Source organism: Mastacembelus armatus, chromosome 20 (genome assembly GCF_900324485.2).
Source record: "Mastacembelus armatus chromosome 20, fMasArm1.2, whole genome shotgun sequence".
NCBI classification, from domain to species: domain Eukaryota; kingdom Metazoa; phylum Chordata; class Actinopteri; order Synbranchiformes; family Mastacembelidae; genus Mastacembelus; species Mastacembelus armatus.
In genome coordinates, this window is record NC_046652.1 from 18,354,889 (window position 1) to 18,378,811 (window position 23,923).

Sequence of the window (23,923 nt, forward strand, 5' to 3'; positions counted from 1 at the left end):
CTGTTGGCAGCTGTTCTGTGCTCAACAGAGCTGGGACCATGTTCAGTGGTTTAAGAACCTGAATGATGTCCTCAGCTACTTTTCCATCTTCATCAGACAGAGGAACAATGTCCTTCATGTTCCTCTTAACACTCCTGTCTGGAAGTGCTGAGAAAACAGCAGCCTGTTGTTCAAGGTAGCGCTCAAGCATTGTCATAGCTCGAGTTCCACCTGGTGGGAACATCCTGAATCAGCTTGTGTGGAGGCGGTCTGAGCATCTCCTGTTGGTCCTTAAGTTCTGCTGCAGCAGTAGTGCTGACCACCTTTGGCAACATCTGGTTAAGGCCCATTCCCTTGTGTGGTGCCAGATTAACTGTGTGAGCAGAACATCCAGTATTTGCTGAGAATCCGGCTGCTTCAACTGCATCAACAATATTTGGAGCGTCATGTGTTGTCACAGGAATAGTGGATTTTCCATCTGCTGCAGCTCCCTGTAGTATTTCCCATAGATCATCACTTGTGTGGCTTTCATAGACAGCGCGTGTCTGCAGAACAGGATGTGCAATGATCCGGTTGTCCGTAACGTGGTGCACCGTGATCCTGATGAAGGACTGAGCTGCACAGGAGGTCCACCCATCCCTAGTTAAAGCAATGAACTTTGCATCGCTCAGCTCTTCCACCAGTTTGGCTTTTACTTCACATATTAGAAGTGTTTCCTGTCGGATAAGGAAGTTTTGGGAAACAGCTTGGACAGATGGTCTGCGCTTTGTCTCCGACACACAGTCCATTGGTGGACTCCACTGGAAAACCACAATGTTCCCACTCAGGAGACTTAAATGTGTCCGGGGGTTCTGCGATCTCAACACTACAACAATGGGCAGCAGGGGACGTGAGAGGACCGCGATACGTATTGTGGCTGGTGTTTGTGATATTGTTCCACCCCGAGATATTACTATTGTACAATTACTAGGATTTTTGACAACACAAAAATATCTGGATTTGGCAGAAACAATGAGATGACAGACAGACATCACATCTCCTTTTGTCAGACATATGGATATGGAACAAAATAAAGGGAAGTGATCAGACATTTGATTCTTGGAGAAATGATTTAATCCCAACATTAGCTCCCTTAAAAAAAACCTTCTAATGCTCTAATAATCCAAACAGTCCTGAGCTGGATGAAGCTTCAATCTGTGCAAACCAAACTATCACTTTAATGGAAGGATTTCTTTCTTTTGGCCTTCACTAATAAACAGATTTTCTCATTAGCTAGCTCCACACTGGAGAGCTGCTTAAAGCTGGAATTCCAACTCAAAGTGACACTGACACTTTTTTTCAGGTTTCATACTGTAAAGCTGCTTTAAATCAGTGGTTCTCCAACTTTTTAGACCAAGTTCCACCATAATGACCAACATTAAAATCCAGTAGCGTAGTGGGCCTAACTATTCAGCTACTGCTCTGCACAGTTAAAAAACCAGGCAGTTTTCTTCCTAAGAAGAAGATTTCTTGTTGTCAGCCACTTTAACATTGGAAATCCACAGTTTGAACATTAGAACTGCCCTGTGCTTACACACAGCTGAATAAAAAAGGAAAAGAATGATTCCATTAAAATGACTTGGACCTAAAAGTTCAATAACAACTGTCCTGTACTTCAATGGACAAAAATACTCAAAGATTCAATGACAATGTGTTGTTTTAACAGGAACTGATATTTAATTTAGTGATTCCTCTTTGTACCACTAGAGGGAGCCTGTTTGTTTACAAATACATTTTGAATGAGAAACTTTTGGTTTCAAAACTGAAAGTTATGATTCATGTTATGATTAAAAGTTTTGATAAAATTTGAATATCTGAAAAAATGCTCCATTCTTTTCAGTGTTACAGATCAGTCTTTAAGTTTTAAAACTTGCTTTGCAAACATTCAACTCATTTTTTTCAGTTTCAGATCTGCTCATTCTGACCCTTAACAGGCTAAAATGATATGAAACTTACAAAAACTCAGCACTTACAAAATGGTTTTAAAACTTTAAACAGTGGAAAGTAAGATTTGAATGTTGCTTTATTTTGTTCAGTGTTACAAATCAGTCTCTCCAAGTTTTAAAATCTGCTTCGCAAACATTAAACTCTGTTCTTTCAGTGTTTCAACTCATTTCTTTGGTCAGATCAGATTTCTGTTTTCACAGGATACAGATTTGAATCTTGGCAGAAGATCAGGGCGGGAGCCCACGGATGCTCCGCCAATCACATAGCTTCTAATAAAAAAGCCAATCAGCTAACAGGGATCATTTACACGGCTTGATTGGTCTAGCCATGTTAGCAAGCATGCCACTTGCTAAATATCACACAAACCATCTGTGGGACAGTGAGGACATGGCTCCGTCCTGTCCCATGCTTCAGTTTTGGACCCAGCAGCCTGCAGAAACATCTGATGCCATCGCCTGGGAGTCTCTACCTCAGATATTGGTCAGGTTAGGCCAATGGGTCCGACTTGTCCTGGAAGGGTCTCTCACATCTGAATGATCGTCTGACGATCGATTTAGGGTTAACACAACCAACATATTCATTAGGAGTTCATGGTTTGTGTTGTGACCTTGAATTGACTGCATTCAAGACTGAATTGCTCTGGAGGACAGAAGGTCCACAGTTAAGGACCTGAATTTCAGCCACTTATTCATGGAAAACCCCAGGCTGTTGACTTGATCGCAGTCAAAAAAAAAACGCTGTGCTGTTTCATCATCAGCTTGAATCAGTATTTGAAGAAATTATGTTATGGGCAGACCCCATTTAATGCCTTGAAATGTACCTCTGTATTTAGGTGGAACTGGAAGGTCGAAGAATTTTCTTCTGAAGAGTGTTGTCTGATAGTGGAACCTTTATATATATGTATATATATATTATCTAGACCATCACTTCCACCTGCAGAGAGAAGCAGAGAGAGCAGAGGTCAGAAACCAGAGGTCACAGAGACTCACTTCATCAGCAACAGTCGTCTTCACATCAACTCAAACACATGATCACAACAAGCTTCTGGCTGATCTGATTGGCTGACTGTTGTCTCTCTCTCTGTCTTTCTGTCCAATCCTGAAGCCTGTCCCTGTTCTCCTCTCACAGCTTCACTGAGAAGGTTGGAGCTTTACAGGAAATCCTGGATCTTTGCTTTGATACTGACAAACTCCAGCCCACTACTGACCTCAGAGTCTGCAGGCTACAGTCTGGACTCTGGACAAGATCACACAGCTGCTGCACTCCTGGATCCAGCAGGTTGTTCCACCTCAGGTCCAGTTCTCTCAGATGGGAGGGGTTGGACTTCAGAGCTGAGACCAGATAACCACAGCTGGTCTCTGACAACCTGCAGCCCCACAACCTGAATAAAGAATCAAAGATCAACTTCCTTTTTAATTTTTCAACAAACATAAGCAATGAATGAACAACACAAGATTATAAATACAACACAGGAAATATTTCTACTGCATCAAAGAAACTGGATCCATTTCCAACAAATATTAGTCCAGAGGATTTTCTGCTGACACATGTGACTCTTTAGACACAATGAGACCAACTTTCTGTGAGACTCAGTCATTTGGGACTAAAGACTGAATTTAACATCAGAAAAATCCAAAGACAGGAAAAGAAAATCAACTTCAATAGAAGTTATGTCTGTGCAAACACTGAGTTCAAACAATAATTCAACACTAAAGATCTACAATAGGAACAAACAGTCAGTGAACTGACCTCAGAGTCTCCAGTCTACAGTCTGGACTCTGCAGTCCACCACACAGCTGCTGCACTCCTGGATCCTGCAGGTCGTTGTGACTCAGGTCCAGGTGTCTCAGATGGGAGGGGTTGGACTTCAGAGCTGAGACCAGATAACCACAGCTGGTCTCTGACAAACTGCAGCTCCACAACCTGAATAAAGAAGCAAAGAAGGAGATCCAATGTGACACTGATGTTGATGACAATGAGGATGGTGATGATGATGACAATTCTTCTTCTTTTCATTAGAATAATGAGATGAGATCAACTTGATTAATCCCTGAAGGGAAATGTAGAATGATAATAATGAGAAGAATAATATGAGAACAGTCAGAATAATAGTAATAATAGTCTGACTATATCATGATATTATTGTCAGCACATGGGAAGAGAAGCTGCTTTCCAGCCAAGTGGATCAAACTGAGGGGTCAACATGGTTTTTCAGTAACGGAGTGACCACTGCATGTTTGAAATCAGCTGGGAACACACCTAGACTGAGGCACTTATTCATGAAAGAGCTAAAAACCCCCTTAAGGACTTTAGCAGGAACTCCATCCAGGGGACAGGGGGTTGGTTTCAAGTGTTTCACCACTTCAGAAAGAAAAGACAATGAAACAGACTCAAAGTGCTTGAAGACACAGAGCAAATCAAACCCTGAGCCCAGTCCCAAACAGGGTTAGCAAGACCTTGTCTAGCAGAAGTCCTGTTGTCACCAAAAGGTTCCTGTAGAGACACTGGACAGTCCACTGATGGATGGATCAGTGACAGGTTTGCTAAATAAAGCTCTTGGGCCATGAGAGTAGCTAACTAGGATTTTGGACAAACAGTCAGATGGAGCAGTTTGAATGGTTTTCTGGTAGTCCTTCAAAGAGTTTCTCAGGATTCCCAGAGACACATGGAGCCGGTCTTTCTTCTACTGATGTTCTGCCTGTGGGCAGCCTCTACTTCAACTCTGGCTCATATCATTTAACCAGGGTTCTGTAGAGACTTTAGGTCTCTTCATCCTGAGGGGGGGCGATAGAGGCCAATACAGTAGGACATGTAGAGTGAAAGATTAAATTAAATCCTGTGGACTCATTGAGGAAGTTCAACCATCCAAAGTAGATAAATGTGTTTTCATAAATGCATCATTGAGTTCCCCAGGAGTCTGTGGAAGAATCTGACAATGACTGAGATGAAATACTGGATTTACATGGAGTCAAGGGAATCTGGATCTCAAGAACAACAGGAAGGGGATTGGAAATGGACGTGTCCCCAAAGGGGCCAATAATCTAGTCCAGGACCTGTTTGGATTTCTGTGTGGAAGAAGCTGTCTGGAAGTTGAGGTTCAGCTTGTGCTTAGGGTTCACCAAGTAGTGCTTCTGGTTTGGCTTTGTCTCCAGGAAATCAATGGAAGTCAATGGAATGTCCTCTGAAGTGATGGAAACACACCTATCTGTGTGTGTTCTCAACCATCAATATCAATGATCAAAGAAATATTTCTACTGCATCAAAGAAACTGGATCCATTTCCAACAAATATTAGTTCAGAGGATTTTCTGCTGACACATGTGACTCTTTAGACACAATGAGACCAACTTTCTGTGAGACTCAGTCATTTGGGACTAAAGACTGAATTTAGCCTCAGAAAAATCCAAAGACAGGAAAAGAAAATCAACTTCAATAGAAGTTATGTCTGTGCAAACACTGAGTTCAAACAATAATTCAACACTAAAGATCTACAATAGGAACAAACAGTCAGTGAACTGACCTCAGAGTCTCCAGTCTACAGTCTGGACTCTGCAGTACACGACACAGCTGCTGCACTCCTGGATCATGCAGGTTGTTTCCACTCAGGTCCAGGTGTCTCAGATGGGAGGGGTTGGACTTCAGAGCTGAGACCAGATAACCACAGCTGGTCTCTGACAACCTGCAGTTCCCCAACCTGAATAAAGAATCAAAGAAGGAGATCCAATGTGACACTGATGTTGATGACAATGAGGATGGTGATGATGATGATGATGACAATTCTTCTTCTTTTCATTAGAATAATGAGATGAGATCAACTTGATTAATCCCTGAAGGGAAATGTAGATGATAATAATGAGAAGAATAATATGAGAACAGTCAGAATAATAGTAATAATAGTCTGACTATATCATGATATTATTGTCAGCACATGGGAAGAGAAGCTGCTTTCCAGCCAACAGCAGAATCAATCTAGTTGATGGCTCATACTGTCACTGTGCAGCTTTAAAGTTTCCTGCTTAAAGTTTGTTGACCCAGTTCCAAAGTGCAGCAAAACAATGCATTGAATTGTTCCTCCTTATTCTATCTGAGCCAAGGAAGCTCCCCCAGGCTCTCCTGTCTCCTGTCTCTTCCCTCTCTGCATCTTCTTCTCTGGCTTTATTCACCTGATAACATCATATCAGGATGGATCTTTAATAGTGCCCATTCTGGACTGGGTCGACTTCAAAACTGGGATTTTCTTCTAAAATGACAGAAACTGATTAAAAAACACTTTTCCTAAAACTTTAGAGAGAAATGTCAGATGAGAAACTGGTCTATAACTGGATCAAACTGAGGGGTCAACATGGTTTTTCAGTAACGGAGTGACCACTGCATGTTTGAAATCAGCTGGGAACACACCTTGACTGAGGCACTTATTCATGAAAGAGCTAAAAACCTCCTTAAGGACCTTAGCAGGAAGTCCATCCAGGGGAGAGGGGGTTGGTTTCAAGTGTTTCACCACTTCAGAAAGAAAAGACAATGAAACAGGCTCAAAGTGCTTGAAGACACAGAGCAAATCAAACCCTGAGCCCAGTCCCAAACAGGGTTAGCAAGGTCTTGTCTAGCAGAAGTCCTGTTGTCACTAAAAGGTTCTTGTAGAGACATTGGACAGTCCACTGATGGATGGATCAATGACAGGTTTGCTAAATAAAGCTCTTGGGCCACGAGAGTAGCTGACCAGGATTTTGGACAAACAGTCAGATGGAGCAGTTTGAATGGTTTTCTGGTAGTCCTTCAAAGAGTTTCTCAGGATTCCCACAGACACATGGAGCCGGTCTTTCTTCTACTGACGTTCTGCCTGTGGGCAGCATCTTCTTCAACTCTGGCTCATATCATTTAACCAGGGTTCTGTAGAGACTTTAGGTCTCTTCATCCTGAGGGGGGCGATAGACGCCAGTACAGTAGGACATGTAGAGTGAAAAGATTAAATTAAATCCTGTGGGCTCAGTGAGGAAGTTCAACCATCCAAAGTAGATAAATGTGTGTTCAAAAATGCATCATTGAATTCCCCAGGAGTCTGTGGAGGAATCTGACAAGGACTGAGCTGAAATACTGGATTTACATGGAGTCAAGGGAATCTGGATCTCAAGAACAACAGGAAGGGGATTGGAAATGGACGTGTCCCCAAAGGGGCCAATAATCTAGTCCAGGACCTGTTTGGATTTCTGTGTGGAAGAAGCTGTCTGGAAGTTGAGGTTCAGCTTGTGCTTAGGGTTCACCAAGTAGTGCTTCTGGTTTGGCTTTGTCTCCAGGAAATCAATGGAAGTCAATGGAATGTCCTCTGAAGTGATGGAAACACACCTGTCTGTGTGTGTTCTCAACCATCAATATCAATGATCAAAGAAATATTTCTACTGCATCAAAGAAACTGGATCCATTTCCAACAAATATTAGTTCAGAGGATTTTCTGCTGACACATGTGACTCTTTAGACACAATGAGACCAACTTTCTGTGAGACTCAGTCATTTGGGACTAAAGACTGAATTTAGCCTCAGAAAAATCCAAAGACAGGAAAAGAAAATCAACTTCAATAGAAGTTATGTCTGTGCAAACACTGAGTTCAAACAATAATTCAACACTAAAGATCTACAATAGGAACAAACAGTCAGTGAACTGACCTCAGAGTCTCCAGTCTACAGTCTGGACTCTGCAGTCCACCACACAGCTGCTGCACTCCTGGATCATACAGGTTGTTCTCACTCAGGTCCAGGTGTCTCATATGGGAGGGGTTGGACTTCAGAGCTGAGACCAGATAACCACAGCTGATCTTTGACAACCAGCACTTCTCCAACCTGAATAAAGGATCAAAGATGTGACGTTAGAAACCAAAGTTCCTCTTGAAAGTGTTGAATGTTTCAGAATGTGTTCAGAGCTGAAGAAGGTTTAGAAAGTAGAAGTTTAGAAAGTGGAAACTCCAAACAGCTGAAGCCAACAGCATGCAGGTTCAAAGCAGTCCCATCCAAAAACGGACAAAGAGCTGTCATTAATATGAATGCCAACATGCTGCTGCTTCAATAAAGACGGAGTGACTTCAGCTCTGAAACTCTGCCAGCTCCACCTGTGGCTCCATCTATACAAACTCATGTTGTGCAGCCACATTTCTCTGAGAGGGAAAACAGCCTTTCCCATGAAGATCCTCAGTGTGGATCAGTCTAATATCAGCCTCATGTCTGCAGTTTAGTGTCAGCACAACTTTCACATCACATTCATCTCAGCACACAACCTAAACATGGGGTCTGACCTCAGAGTCTCCAGTCTACAGTCTGGACTCTGCAGTCCACCACACAGTTGCTGCACTCCTGGATCCTGCAAGTTGTTTTGACTCAGGTCCAGGTGTCTCAGATGGGAGGGGTTGGACTTCAGAGCTGAGACCAGATAACCACAGCTGGTCTCTGACAACCTGCAGCCAAACAACCTGAATAAAGAAGCAAAGAAGGTGTTAGGATCAAAAGTCTAAATTGTTTATCATAGAATTTACTCACTGCTATAAGTAAATGTACATGTGATCTTGTTGTGTAATTGAACTTTTGACTGCTTTGAATGTTGACCGCTCAACACATGTCAGTTGTGCATATGTTGAAAGAATGTATGCTTTTAGGAAGTGAAACAGACCCGCTCAGGGGCAAGGAACTTGTGACACCAAGTGCCCCCCTGTTTGAACTTCATGAATCTATAGGGACAAAAGCCAGTTTCCTTGTTTCTAAAGCGAACGTGATATATGTTAAAGGTCTTCTGTGCAACTATTGTGTAACCTTGTTTGCTATAAATAAAAAAGTCTGTGTGAAGCTCGGGGCTGCAGCCACAAACCAAGAAGAGACGTCTTCTTGCAGCCACGAGCTGATCCCAGCCTGAAAAGATGCAACGTGTCTCTTGTTAAATGTTTGAGTAGAACCAACATTTATTGGTGTTTCCGCCCGGTTTCCAATACAGCATCAACGGTGAAGAGGAGGACAGCGAGGACAGGACGCTGAAATCTGCGCAGTCAGCCTCGCAGGAGGTTGAAGAAAACCCTTCCTCGTGAATTCGACGGGAGGTCAGCTGTTTCTCTCCAACGTTGGTCCTCTCCATCGTTTCTGCTTGACGGAAGCCGAGCCAGAAGACACGTACATCTGAGCTGGGGTAAGCTGCGTGGTTGGGGGGTCCGGGACCCCATACAGTGTCAGGGACACTAGAAAGCAGCTGAAAGAGTTCGTCCGGGACGAACCCTATGTCAGGGACATAGTAGTGTCAGGGACACTAGGAAGCAGCTGCAAGAGTTCGTCAGGGACGAACCCTATGTCTGGGACATAGAAGTGTCAGGGACACTTAAATAGGAAAAGCGCTATTCGTCTGGGATGAAAAGAAGTATCAGGGATACTGAAACACGTGTGAGTGAATGAGAATGTGTGACTGATGGTAGTTGACGGACTATTGTCGGCTGAGGAGAGCAGTGTCACTACCTATTTAAACTGTGTGTTATTTGTTGGGCACAAGTAAAAATTGAAAAGTTGGGTGTGGTGGACGGCTGTATCCGCAGGTAATTAGTATCTGTAGAAGCTTGATACAGTGGACGATCCACATGCTGTTGTGACTGATCGTTTGCTTGTGCCAAAAGTTGCAACTATGGGAAAGGGAAACAGTAAACCCCAATTGGCTGGGGATTCTAAATTTATGAACACTTACTCCCCTGGATCCGCAAGGTATTTAGGGGAATGGGAGAAGAAGTATGAGTTTCCAGGAAAATTGGAAACCTGCGCATGCGATAAATTGGTAACTCAGTTAAAAGCAGAAATGGCTATAGCAGAACCTAAGAAAATTGATAAGTTTAAACTTCAGCTTATTGAAGCAGTAAAGTGGCAGGAACAAGCTGAGAAGCGCAGACAGAAAAGGAAAGATAAGAAATCCCTCATAGCAGCGCTCCAAGAGGACCCTGCTGATTTTGTTGGGAGGCCCCAAGCACTTATCCAACAGGAGGAGGATAAGAAAAAGAAGCCTAAGCCAGCCCAAGGGGAATTGGCGGCCCGAGGGCCACAGGTGACTGCAGCACCAAAGGCCAAGCTGGAGGCGACGGAACCGCAGTCTCAAGGTTCGTCTTCAGGCTTCGCTCCCCCTCTTCCTCCTCCACCTCTCCCGTTCGGGTTTGGTTGGCTGAGTCCTTCCCATTCGCGGTCGGGAAAGCAGTATGGCCCTTACGGTGAGGTACAGACAGAGCTGTCAGCCATGGTCAAACGTGATGAGCCATGGGGACCACGACCTGATCCCCCACCGTGGCCACCAACGGACCCGACTAGCATTTTTCCTGCAATTGAGGTACCTAATCCTCATTTTGGAGTAAGTGGAGATAACAAACCTCTCCTCTTAGTTAGACGCCCATGGTCATGTAAAGAGTTAGAAGATGCTCTACACTCAATCCATCTACATTATTGCCCACAGCTGAGGAAGGCACACCACACTGTTGTATTACAAACACTGAGGAGACGTGTAAACCTCGTAGTTATTTGAAGGATGTAGCCTTGGCTGAAGGGGAAGTGTGGTTTGTAGACGGTTCTTGTTTTAAGAATGATAAAGGAGAAAACATGTGTGGTTTCGCTGTGGTGTCTCAACAGGAAGTCTGTGTTGCAGGTCAACTCCCTTCTCATTTCTCTGCACAAGCAGCGGAAATAGTTGCCTTAACACAAGCCTGTCAGTTAGCAGAAGGGAAAAGTGTCACCATTTATACAGACAGTCAGTATGCTTTCTCCACATTGCTCTTCTTTGCTGCACAGTGGGCCCGAAGGGGCATGAAGACGGCCAGTGGGCAATCAGTAAAGCACTCTATGCTGTTGCTAGACCTCCTTGCAGCAATCCAGTTGCCGGCCAAAGTGGCAGTTTGTAAATGTGCAGCGCACACGCGGGGAGCAGATACTATTTCATTGGGTAATGCCAAAGCTGATGCTACTGCTAAGACAGCAGCCCAAGGCCAGTTTGGCAAATGCAACTTGTACCTCCTTGCACACATCAATCAACCTATTGATACTGAAGTTCTTTCTGACATGCAAAAGCGTGCCCCGCCTGCTGAGCAACAGCTGTGGCTCAAAGAAGGGGCCATGATAGAGCAGGATCTTTTTAAGGTAAAAGATAAACTCTGCCTGCCTAGAAGTCTCTATCATACCGCAGCTATTTTGACGCATGGGCCTTGCCATGTGTCAACAGGAGGGATGGTATATGCAGTGGAAAAGTATTTCTATGCACCAGGTTTTAATAACTACTCAAAAAATTTTTGTAAATCCTGTTTGACTTGCTGTAAGCATAACTCACAGGGAAACCTCAGACCAAAGAGAGGGAGATTCCCTAATCCGGACTATCCATTCCAAGTTATTCACATGGATTTTATAGAGTTGTCACAATGTCAGACATACAAGTATTGTCTTGTTTTGATAGATGCATACTCTAAGTGGGTTGAGATTGTGCCCAGCAAAAGTGCTGATGCACTGACAGTGGCTAAAGCTCTGTGTAAAAACATTATTCCGGATCATGAAATCCCACAGCGAGTCTACAGTGATAATGGTCCACATTTTGTGAATGAAGTAGTTACACAGATGTCTAAGCACCTGGGTTTTGAGCTGAAGAACCACTGTTCATACCATCCCCAAAGTGCAGGCCTGGTAGAAAGAACTAATGGCACTATAAAAATGAGACTGAGGAAAACAATGGAGCAAACGGGAAGAACATGGGTGGAATGTCTCCCTCTGGTAAAACTGTACATGAGGGTCACGCCAACAGACAGAGGCCTGACCCCGTTTGAAATCCTTTATGGAAGATCTTTTACACTTCCCATTTGTGAGAATGTGTGTGAAAAGCCTCAAGGGGAAACTACTCTAGCTGAATGGATGAGTAAGATGTTGCAGACTAGAGAAGTTATGAGTGCAAATAATCTGCCAAGAGATGTTTTGTCTCCACAGGTGCAGAGAGTTAAGCCTGGTGACCAAGTCCTGATAAAGGTCATCAAAAGGAAGGCCTGGTCCACTCCTAAGTGGGAGGGGCCCTATACAGTGATCCTGACCACTCCCACTGCAGTAAAGATCCAGGAGAGACCTACGTGGATTCACCAGAGCCACTGTAAAGTATTACAGCCTTTGGGAGCCGAGTAAGGTGGAAGTCAGCCGGTATCAAAACCCTTGGCTGCCGAAGAGACCATCTGATCCTTACTCCCAGCTATGGCTCTCCACTGGCTGATTCTGTGCCTAGGGGCAGCAAGCACGGTCTGTCCTGCTAACACAAAAGTCATTAATAACACCACATGTTCCAAGCAGAGGAGTTTCCAATTTGGCATACAAGTGTGGTTGCCACTGGATCAGTTATATCCTCTCCTCACAGCTATGGAACCCTCTGAAGATGAAGAAGAACTTTAAATGTTTTCTCAAGTATTATGCTCCTTTTCCAGTATTTTCTTTATTTTTCTTGTTTTTACTACTACTAGTATTTTAGAAGGATGGACCCATGAGGGAGTCGTACAGCGGTGCTGTAGGCTGGTTGGGAATTTTTCCCTTTTTGAAGGTTTTCGCCCAACCTCCATTACCTGACACCATCTCATTTGACCTTTATGACGTTGAATATGGAAAATCCCTTAGGGAAACATATACAACTGATGTGTTGAGCGTCAAACAGGAGGGAATGTTAGGATCAAAAGTCTAAATTGTTTATCATAGAATTTACTCACTGCTATAAGTAAATGTACATGTGATCTTGTTGAGTAATTGAACTTTTGACTGCTTTGAATGTTGACCGCTCAACACATGTCAGTTGTGCATATGTTGAAAGAATGTATGCTTTTAGGAAGTGAAACAGACCCGCTCAGGGGCAAGGAACTTGTGACACCAAGTGCCCCCCTGTTTGAACTTCATGAATCTATAGGGACAAAAGCCAGTTTCCTTGTTTCTAAAGCGAACGTGATATATGTTAAAGGTCTTCTGTGCAACTATTGTGTAACCTTGTTTGCTATAAATAAAAAAGTCTGTGTGAAGCTCGGGGCTGCAGCCACAAACCCAAGAAGAGACGTCTTCTTGCAGCCACGAGCTGATCCCAGCCTGAAAAGAAGCAACGTGTCTCTTGTTAAATGTTTGAGTAGAACCAACAGAAGGAGATCCAATGTGACACTGATGTTGATGACAATGAGGATGGTGATGATGATGATGACAATTCTTCTTCTTTTCATTAGAATAATGAGATGAGATCAACTTGATTAATCCCTGAAGGGAAATGTAGAATGATAATAATGAGAAGAATAATATGAGAACAGTCAGAATAATAGTAATAATAGTCTGACTATATCATGATATTATTGTCAGCACATGGGAAGAGAAGCTGCTTTCCAGCCAACAGCAGAATCAATCTAGTTGATGGCTCATACTGTCACTGTGCAGCTTTAAAGTTTCCTGCTTAAAGTTTGTTGACCCAGTTCCAAAGTGCAGCAAAACAATGCATTGAGTTGTTCCTCCTTATTCTATCTGAGCCAAGGAAGCTCCCCCAGGCTCTCCTGTCTCCTGTCTCTTCCCTCTCTGCATCTTCTTCTCTGGCTTTATTGGCTGCAGCCTCAGCACAGCACAGAGGTAAAGCAGCAGCAGCAGCAGCAGCTCAGACACTAAACACAGCTCAACCACCTGGACACATGATTTCATCTGTGTGTCTCTGTGCTCCACATGTGCTTTCATTTCTATGGGATCAACTTTATAGAGACACTGTGGATTTGTTCTTCACAATGAGATTTGGATCAGGGAACAAACTGGGTGGACAGTGTCAGGACCAAAAGCTGCTGGCTTCAGTTCAGGAACAAAAACTACTCAAAGCTTCTTCACACAGCATCAGGATTTGAGGCCTTGGCAATGACAACAGGCTGAGAACTGCTTTCTAATGGCCCAGTCCCAATGCACAGACCAGATCATGTCCTTGTGTTGGGACTGATCCCCACTGTGTCATTGGCCACTAAACACAAGCTTTGGAATCCCATTCATAGATTGTTGACAACTGACTGTGTCACATGTTTTCTCTGAGTTTTATCAAGTGAGAAAAATCAGATAGAAATGCAGAGAAAATCCAACATTATCGTCAGCAAACTGATGCTTATTGTGTGGTTTTTGGGACAAAGCAAGACCCAATGTCCACTACAGGGACGTGTTCTTCCCCAAAAAGAAAGAGGACTTTGTTTCTCACGTCCCAAAGTCTTCACTTCTATTCCAAAATGGAAATATTCCAACCTTTTTCCTTCTGGCTCTCAGGAGGATCAGGTCAGATATTAGTCTGGTCCAATATTGACATATTGTTGGGATCTAAACTTGGACAAACACTGGACAGTTCCAGTTGAAACCGTTTCAGCTTTGGACTGTTTCCACAGTTTGTTTAGAAACACAAAGGATTCAGAACAACTTCCTGACAGATGACATTTTTGGGACACTCTGTTCTTCAAAGCTTCTATAGAAAGAAACACATCATTATTAATATGACTATTCAATATGAGTGAACACACATTATTGAAGACAGCTCAGTGAAATGAAGTGAAACTGAAGGAATCATTCTTAGTCTGCTGAGAATAGAAGAACAATGAAAACACTGAATGGAACAACCAACATTCACAGGAGCTTTAGTTGTGGATTCAACATCTAAGATCTACAATAGGAACAGTCAGTCAACTGACCTCAGAGTCTCCAGTCTACAGTGTGGACTCTGCAGTCCACCACACAGCTGCTGCACTCCTGGATCCAGCAGGTCTCTGTTCCAGCTCAAGTCCAGTTCTGTCAGATGGGAGGGGTTGGACTTCAGAGCTGAGGCCACGACTTCACAGTGAGTCTCTGAGAGTCCACAGTCAGAAAGTCTGTGAGGACACATATTTTAGAAAAGCTGTTATTATGACAGAGACAATATATTGAGTTGAATCACTTGATGTCAAACAGGGACATGTCCTGTTGTGTCTTCACATCAGTGGTTCAGCTGATCTTCTCTCAGTGGGTTGGACATGAAATAAGAATTCTTCTCACTCTCTGTCACACTGCACACGCTTCATCTTTGTTCTGCTTTCATCTTGGACAGGAAGCAGAGAAAACTCAGTTCCTTTGGAACTTCCACAACAGGCCTGTCCCTGTTTATTCCAATGTTGGACATTTGTCCACATGTGGCAGAAAAACATCAGTGTGTGAAGAGAAACAGAAGAAAAATGTGTCCCATGGAAAAACCATTGGAAAGAAAAAGAAGAACTGTGTTCATTCACTGGACAGAGAGAAAAAAACAACAGGAACATCTGCAGCTTTTGGACTGACACCATTTGGAACAGCTCAAGAACATCTGGGACAAAATCCAGCTGCTGTCATTCTCACAATAAACAAGAGGAACATTATGGTGATGATCACCCAAGTGAAAAATCAATCTATTGTTTCAGACTTCAATTCTACTTTTAGCAGATAAAGTGTGTTCACACATTTTACCAAGTGTATTTGTGCTTGTGTTGAAACGTAGTAAAAGTACATTTTTGGTGAGTCTCCAAAGTACAAGATTAGTCAAAGAGTTACTGAGACAAAAAAAGCAGATTCAAAGTCAATGTTTGCAAAGTATATTGAAATGATCTCATTACTTCATTAGTCATTTAGCAGATTTCTTCAAAGTGCACTTTACTTTCAACAGATTTTGAAGTATATTTACTGATATTTTCCAAAAGTCTGTTCATGGTTTGTGTTTTTACTTCAAATTGTCTCATTCTCTTCCAAATATAATACTATGCCTCCATTTAACTTGAGCTCTATTTCAGTAGACTTATTTAAAGTACACAATGTATGTGTTCCTGGCTGTGGGAAAGTGGACTCTTGGAAGTGGTCTAATTCCTGTGGACAAAGTTTCACTTCAAAATACTCTTTCATACTACATGTTTACTTCATGTATTTTGGATGTTTGGACAGAATTCTTCGGAGAACTATGCAGAATCCTGAAGATCACTAAAATCCATGTTAGTCCCATAGTGGTGCAGCCAAATAATACTTTGACCTCACTAATAGAAAACACAAACTGTTGTTCCTGTTTATTGTTATTGTTGTTACCTTGAATGACTTGTTTTGTTCCAAAGCCCTTAAATGGCTGGATTTAATAGTGTTAGAGTTCAAATCAATATTTGTTGGACTGACGGGTTTTGGACTTTGTGTAGGAGTTCCGATTATTTTCAATCCTTTTAGAACGTCTTCAAAGTGCACTGGGCTTTTCAAAGTAAGAGCATTTGAGAACATGCTGACAGGAAGTAGTGCTTTTAGTCCAACATCATTGGATTGGAATCTAAGTCAAGTATCTACATTTCAGACTCAGTGTTGGAGAATCCATTCAGAGGGTGTATGGTGTGTTGGTGTATTTATTAAACACACAATGATGCTTATAGTGGACTTATATTTACTAGGAATATCAATCCAATATCATTGTGTCTTTTAATGCAACATGTTCAACTTGGTTGCAATTTAACACAAAGTCAGTGGCTCATTTTCACAACAAATACTCAAATACTTGGAAAAATATACTTTGCATACTTTTTTCACATTTCAAACCTCATTCTATTGTATTTCATACATAGTTCAAATGAGTTCAGAGTATATTTCAAGTACATTTACTTTGGCTCAAAGTCTATTAGTAATACACTGTCAGTTTAATGTCACTATAGATTTTGGACATTTGCAACAAGTCAACTTCAAATGTTTCATGTATATTTTAACAGTAGTGTAGTATTTTGGGCAGCAAAAGTACCCAATAATACGTGAAAAATAGGTTTTTCATGTACTAAAGCAGATTTATACTGCAGCTTCCAGCAACTTCACTGGTTTCATTTTAACACAACTTCAAGTATTTCAAAGTATTTCAAAAGTATACTCAATATACTTTTAGAAAATATACAAAAATGGATTTTTTTCACTTGGGCACATCTGGACTTACTTAGCCTTTCTGCAGTTCCTCACAGCTGGAATCAGTCTCAGTCGTCCCTGGTCTGATGTGTTGTACTTCTTCAGGTCCAACTCATCCAGAACCTCCTCTGACATCTGCAGCATGTAGGCCAGAGCTGAGCACTGGATCTCAGAGAGTTTCTTCCATGATCTGTTCCCTGACTTCAGGAACTCTTGGATCTCCTGATGGACTGAGTGGTCGTTCAGCTCCATCAGACAGTGGAAGATGTTGATGCTTCTGTCAGGATCTGACAGAAATTTGTCAAATCTGTTAAATCTCTTCATCTCCTTCAGGTTGTTGATAGCTCTCTGGATGGTTCCTGGACTGGTCTCTGTCTGACCCAGCAGGCCTCCTAAGACTCTCTGGTTGGATTCCAGACAGAGGCCATGAAGAAAGCGGACAAACAGGTCCAGGTGGCCACTTTTACTGTCCAAGGATTTCTTCATGGCTCCCAACAGGAATTTATCCAATGTTGAATGTTTTCCCAGGGACAAGATTGTCTCATAATGGCATCGATTTTCATATTCCCTATTGGAGTACATCTTTCCACCCAGGAACTTCTCCAGTACCTGTGTCTTCCTGTCAGTGTAACAGTGGACCATGTAGACTGCAGCCAGAAACTCCTGAACACTCAGATGAACAAAGCAGTAGACTGATTTCTGGAAGATCACACTCTCTCTTTTGAAGACCTCTGTACAGACTCCTGAGTACACCGAGGCCTCTGGGACATCCAGACCACAATACTCCAGGTCTTCTTGGTAGAACAGGATGTTTCCTTCCTCCAGCTGTTCAAACGCCAGCCTCCCCAGCTTCAGAAGAACTTTCGTGTCAGCTTTCGTCAGCTGCCGTGGACTCGTCTCATGTCCCTCATGGTACTTGTGCTTCTTCCTGTTTGTCTGAACCAGCAGGAAGTGTGAGTACAGGTCAGTCAGGGTCTTGGGCAGCTCTCCTCTCTGCTCTGTGGTCAACATGTGCTCCAGAACTGTAGCAGTGATCCAGCAGAAGACTGGGATTTGACACATGATGTGGAGGCTCCTGGATGCCTTGATGTGTGAGATGATTCTGCTGGACAGCTCTTCATCCCTGGACCTCCTCCTGAAGTACTCGTCCTTCTGGGCGTCTGTGAAGCCTCGGACTTCTGTCAGCCTGTCCACACACGTAGGAGGGATCCCATTGGCCGCCGCGGGTCGGGAAGTTATCCAGACCAGAGCCGAGGGAAGCAGATTCCCCTGGATGAGGTTTGTCAGCAGCTCGTTGACCGAGGCCTCCTGTGTGACATCAGACACCACCTTCCTGTTGGTGAAATCCAGTGAAAGTCTGCTTTCATCCAGGCCGTCAAAGATGAACAGAACTTTACAGACAGCCAGCTGCTCTGCTGTGACCTTCTGTAATGTTGGATGGAAAACATGGAGCAGCCTGAGAAGACTGATCTGCTCATCTTTGATCAGGTTCAGCTCCCTGAACGAAAGCAGGACCAGCAGACTGACGTCTTGGTTGTCTGAGCCCTCTGCCCAGTCCAGACTGAACTTCTGCACTGAGAAGGTTTTTCCAACACCAGCGACGCCGTTGGTCAGAACCACTCTGATGGGTCTATCTTTGTCAGACAAACCTCGTTTGTCTGCCTGTTTTTCTTTCTTAGGTAGGATTTTAAAGATTTCATGACATTTAATTGAGTTGTCATAGTGGATCTTGTCTTTCTCATCCTTATCTTCTTTTCTTATCTTCATTACCTTGTAAGTGGTCTCCAGCTGCCTGACCTCATGTTGGGTATTAACCTCTTCACTCAGTCCCTCTGTGATGTAGAGATTAGTGTAGATCCTTTTGAGGAGGGTTCCACTTCCTGTTGGATCAGGTCCTTCAGTCACACGTTCACATCTGCTCCTCAGGCTGGTCTTATGTTGATCTAAAACCTCCTGCAGACCAGAGTTCACTGGAAGACAAGAAAAAGGGTCCAATCAAACAGACGTTTGTGTGACACAGAATCTCAACTGTGAAGGACCAACTCAAATGTAGAACAATCAGTGGATCCTACTGGTTCTGGGTCTTTTTCCACACTGGGGACAGGGACAGTCTCCTGGTGAACCAGACTGGTCCCCGTATGATGTGATGCACTGTCTGCAGAACCAGTGTCCACAGCTGGTAGAGACTGGATCCTTCAGGACGTCCTGGCACAAAGCACAGCTGGACAGACACTGCTCCTCAGAGCCCTGAGTCCTGGTCCTGTCCCTGTGGACATGAAGCAAACTGGGATTAGTTGAGGTGGAGACATGTTGAGTGAGGAAACTTTCTTATTGTTTGACTGGACAGAAGCTGGAAACTCCCAGCTGTCTCCCAGCTGGCTTTAAATCAGTTTTCCTCCACAGCTGAACTGGCTGATAATGAAGTTTGGAATCTGATTAACATTCAACACTGAGTTTGTCAGTTTGCAAAGGTTTGCAGCTCAACATCAAGATGATCCAGTGAGATGTTCATTGAGGGAAAGAAAGAAGAGAGAAGAAGAGAAATGTGGTGAGAAACAGAAAAAGTGATAAGACAGAAACATTTCCATGTGACAGCAGAAATAAAGTCATCAAACAATGAGACTCCTCAGTCTGAACAAAGGAGATGGAATCATTTTACTAACTCAATGAAAAAGAACCAACTTCCTTTTCCAAAGTGCATCAATGACACCACGTCTGGAAGTGGATCAATCCCTTCAAAGCTGCACAATAACAGCAGGAAACTGAAGGAGAACTGCATGTTGGAGTTTTTTGGAAGGGTTTCAACCACTGCATTCCTGATGCAACAGCAGCACCAGGGGACTACAAACATAACACTGGGAACAACTGGGATGTTTTCAGTCACTACCACTGTAGACACAGGCTGAGCTCTATTTAGAACAGCCAGAGGCCTGAGCTGCTCCACATGTGGAAAGATGTGTTTCTCTTTCCTCAATTGCTTTAGTTTGACTTAGTCTCATTATTATGTGTGTGTGTGTTGTCAATCAACTGAAGCATTAAAGGGACAAACTGGCTCCTGTTTGGGTCCAGGATGGGCAGAGTGTTGCTGCATTGATCTAGTCCAGGACAACAGCAAAGGGAGGTTCAGTTTGTGTAACACAGTCTCACATTAGAAGAGACAGGTTTTCTTTAATGCTGGAAGAAATCTGTGCTGTTGTCAGTGCAGCCTTATCCAGGCCTGCTGTTAAGAGGACTTTGTTTCCAGCTGACTGCACGTCTCTTTATGCTACACACTTGTGGGAAATGGACTGAAACACAAGCCTTCAGAAAGTCCAGGCAGCTGATCCTGATGTCATGACCATGTTGTCGGAGAGACCTACAGCAGGTCGTCCTGTGGCTGCAGGACTTACTACCTTCCAAGCAGTTTGGTGGAAACTTCTGTCTAAATGTCTTTGTGACATCATGAGCATCTCCAGCTTTTTTTAAAGTCTGCAGGCAGAGTCCAACAGAGCGACTGAATAAATAGGCCACAGAATCAACATGCTAGATAAGATCAGATATTAGAATTGAACAATAGCTCAGCTCATCAATAAAATAATATCTACTCTCAGTCGTGTTGTTAGACTTGAAAGCAGAACTTTGCCTGCATCGTTGGAGGAGGGGGAGGAATCTGATGTGGCACATGGAGACACAGAAAGTATTTCCATGGTAGCAGATGCAGGTGCTGCACAGACAAAGTAAATCCTTAGCCCTGCACAATAAACAATGAATGACACTGTGTTAATGCTGATACAACAAAGCTCTAGAGGGGAATCTAGAAACAGGTTGGACTGTGAGAACACAGGCTGATTCAAACTGGGCTTCCTTCAACATCAACTGATCATTGATCAATTCAGAATCAATACTACTGAGACCATCTATGTTCACTGACAGAAGGGCCAGATGGTGGAGTCTGTTCCGGCCCAGACCGTGTTAGGCTTTATGAGTTTAATAATCAGTCAGAAAAGCGGCCGACAAACAGAGACACCAAACCTAAACCCTGATCAGAGAGCAGAGCATAAAGCACAGCTCTGTTTCTTTAATGGGCTGTTCCTCATTGGTGCCACAATCTTACGCATTAACATTAACGCTGCACATGTGTTTGCATCCAAAAAGCAGCTGTGTTCATTGGGACTGGTTGGCTCAGTGAACTACTGTGCTGCACAGTATTGAGCTGGGTCTCATATTCCATCCTTTGTGGACCTGCTTTGGCTGCGTAGAGTCAAAGTGATGCAGAGACATTTAATAATACTAAGAACTGACCACGTTAGCTCTGCAGCTGGAGCTGACGCTCTAGACTGGATGTTCACGTCCTTTCTCACTCGCTGTGAACTGCAGTGAAAAAACCAACCAGTCAACAGAGGTGTGCAGGGGGAGGGACCGTTACCACGGAGATGGTTTTCCACCTGGAAGCTGTGAATTCCTTCTGACGACTGCATTTAAATGCAGATGAAGAGCTTCGGTCTGTTGTTTCTGTCGGGGACTACACTAACTACTGACACGGCCTCTTAGAAACTCCAACCACAAATATGTTGATTGGTGTCAGTCGGCCTGAAATGTTTCCAGGAAACAGGTTTTTTCGGACTAAATATCTGATCCTCCAGCACAAAAGTCCGTTTTCTGCCCACAGCCTAAATTTGATATATTCTATATATATTTAAAGTTGGATATCTCCTCTCAACCATAGAGTGCAGCTGAAAGGGAAGCCAACGGGTCTCCTGCACCACAGCACTGCATTGTTTTGGTTTGTTTAATGAATCACAGGAAAGGACACCTGATGTTAGTGGATCAGGATTTTGTCTTCCAGACCACAGACTCATCTTCAGCTCAGTTTACACTAGAAACTGTCTCTTACCCTGAGTCTGGGGGTCCAGGTTCAAGACTGAATTCTGGAGGATTATCTTTGGACCAGTCACTCTTCATGGACAGACAGCTGGATCCTTCAGACCCTGGTCTGTCCTCCTCTTCCCCCCCACAAAGACTCATCTTCTGTGGTCTGAGAGGGGAGCCAGGGACCCAGGACACCAGAGGAACAAACCCAGTCAGCTGTCCCCCTGTAACGGCAGCAGCTTCTTATTGATTGGACATTAGTTTGATGGAACCATCCCAGAGACACAGTGTGACTGTGACGTCAGGAAACACAAGTCTAAACCAGACTCAATCCCAACATTCATCAATGACATGGATCAATATGTGCAGGTGTCATATTAACACTCACCGTGCTTCCCACTTCCTGTTTCCTCCTTCTTCTTCTCTGTGGACTTTAAAATGGAGTCTGACTTCACACTTTGCTCTTCTTCACATGTGGCAGTGAGTGGACGCTCTGCAACACAAACAGGAAGTCAACAACATCACAGGAAGTTCTCAGAGTCTCTCCCAGCTCACTGACACAGTCTCTGTCCTTATCTTACGGGGACATTCAGTCCAGAGACCAGCAGTGGATCAGGATGCAAAGAAGCAGGTTCAGTCTGCTGATAACAAACCTGATCCAACCCTGCAGTATTTGTACCAGGGCTGCAAAATCAGTGACTGTGATGTCATCACATTAGTTTGGATCTAAAACACAATTAGTTCAACTAACAAAGACTCAGAAATTTAGTGTTTTTCCATCGACTCCTCATATGTCTCAACAATGACAGTGACAGTGGAGGATTTGGGCCCTTTTTCAATCACATGCACAGACTCTACTGACTGACAACCTACCAAAGACATGTCTCTGTTCTATTTTCGTCGATTGGATGATTCTAAGAAAGTTTTTCTGTAACTGTGCACATGAAAAAGAGACTTGGTGCCACATATTATTTTGATATACACATTTTAGTCAGAAACCAGAGGCTGCAGCCATCCCTGCTCTACAGGAAGTCCCTAAGACTCTTTGGGCTTAAGATAAATGTGATGTTGGTCTAATAATAATAATAAAAAGCCAAACCAGTAGTGATTTCCTTAAAATTCAATTCCAGGCCTTGTTGACAACAATATCCATTAAAACAGGAAGCTACTGATGAAATCACTGGAATGTGGGTGAAGCCTCAGTGTCAGACTGAAGACGCTCCTGGTCCTGGAATGAAGTCAGACCAGTGTGTTCAGGTCAGTCCCAGCCAAACACACATTAACCAACAGCCACAGACACACACAGATGTGAGGCCACATACTTGTTGACTGTCATTTCAAATTGCTGTATGACTTGGCAATGAGGCAGTCATGTCGTTTGGAATATTGTACTGTAGGTGTGCTGGACCTTTAAGACTGATTTTTGGGCCCACCACCCAGAACCTGACCCCCCAAGAAGGTCTGACATTATATTTTTACATCATTACATAAAAACAATAACAACATGTTTTGTGTCAGAGTTCTCACCTCTACAAAATGACTGAAAAGAAACAAAACAGATCGAACCTTTAAATCCAGATCCAGATGTGTCAGTTACTGACATCACAAGACACTGACAGACCAGAGACCACCCTCACCCCTTTAAATCCAGATCCAGATGTGTCAGTTACTGACATCACTGACATCACAAGACCCTGACAGACCAGAGACCACCCTCACCCCTTTAAATCCAGATCCAGATGTGTCAGAGTTACTGACATCACTTTCTATCAGGCTGAGAAACCACATGACTCTGATAAAGTCTGACAGGAAACATAAAATTGGATCAGTACTCACAGGTCTCCAGGTCTCCTCTGTCCTCTTCCAATGTTTTCTGATCAAACAGCTGCAGCCTCTGTGCTTTGATTGGTTACTCACTGTGGCCCCGCCCCTTTCCATTTATTGTGAAATCACCTGTGTGATTCAGGAGGCGTGAACAGGTGAGAAGAGTATGAGGAAACAGTTCAGGCTGAGGACACACCTTTGTTCAGAAGATCATCAAGGGCATGTTAGGAATGTTTCCTGACACACACACACACTGAAACACTCAGGATGGAGTGAAGTGAAGCTCTAAGCCAGGGGGCTTCAACTAAAACTGACTGAGGTCCAGGAAATGAAGCCTCCTCACCAGCTGAGGTCCGGACTATTAT

At 43.5% G+C, this 23,923-nt stretch overlaps 2 protein-coding genes across 2 annotated transcripts in view; one reads left to right on the forward strand and one right to left on the reverse strand.

Annotated features, from left to right (window-relative positions):
- Nucleotides 1-23,923, forward strand: part of LOC113121849 (uncharacterized) — a 1,077,549-nt gene that overhangs the window by 92,235 nt on the left and 961,391 nt on the right.
- Nucleotides 1,221-22,147, reverse strand: LOC113121874 (NACHT, LRR and PYD domains-containing protein 12-like). The gene is made up of 11 exons (XM_033325774.1): nucleotides 22,123-22,147; nucleotides 21,760-21,958; nucleotides 18,959-19,152; nucleotides 16,918-18,856; nucleotides 14,654-14,830; nucleotides 8,246-8,419; nucleotides 7,623-7,796; nucleotides 5,485-5,658; nucleotides 3,715-3,888; nucleotides 3,173-3,346; nucleotides 1,221-2,898 (listed from the first exon to the last, which is right to left on the reverse strand). The coding sequence occupies exons 2-11, from the start codon at nucleotides 21,888-21,890 to the stop codon at nucleotides 2,889-2,891; spliced, it is 3,321 nt and encodes a 1,106-aa protein (XP_033181665.1). The 5' UTR covers nucleotides 21,891-21,958; nucleotides 22,123-22,147; the 3' UTR covers nucleotides 1,221-2,888.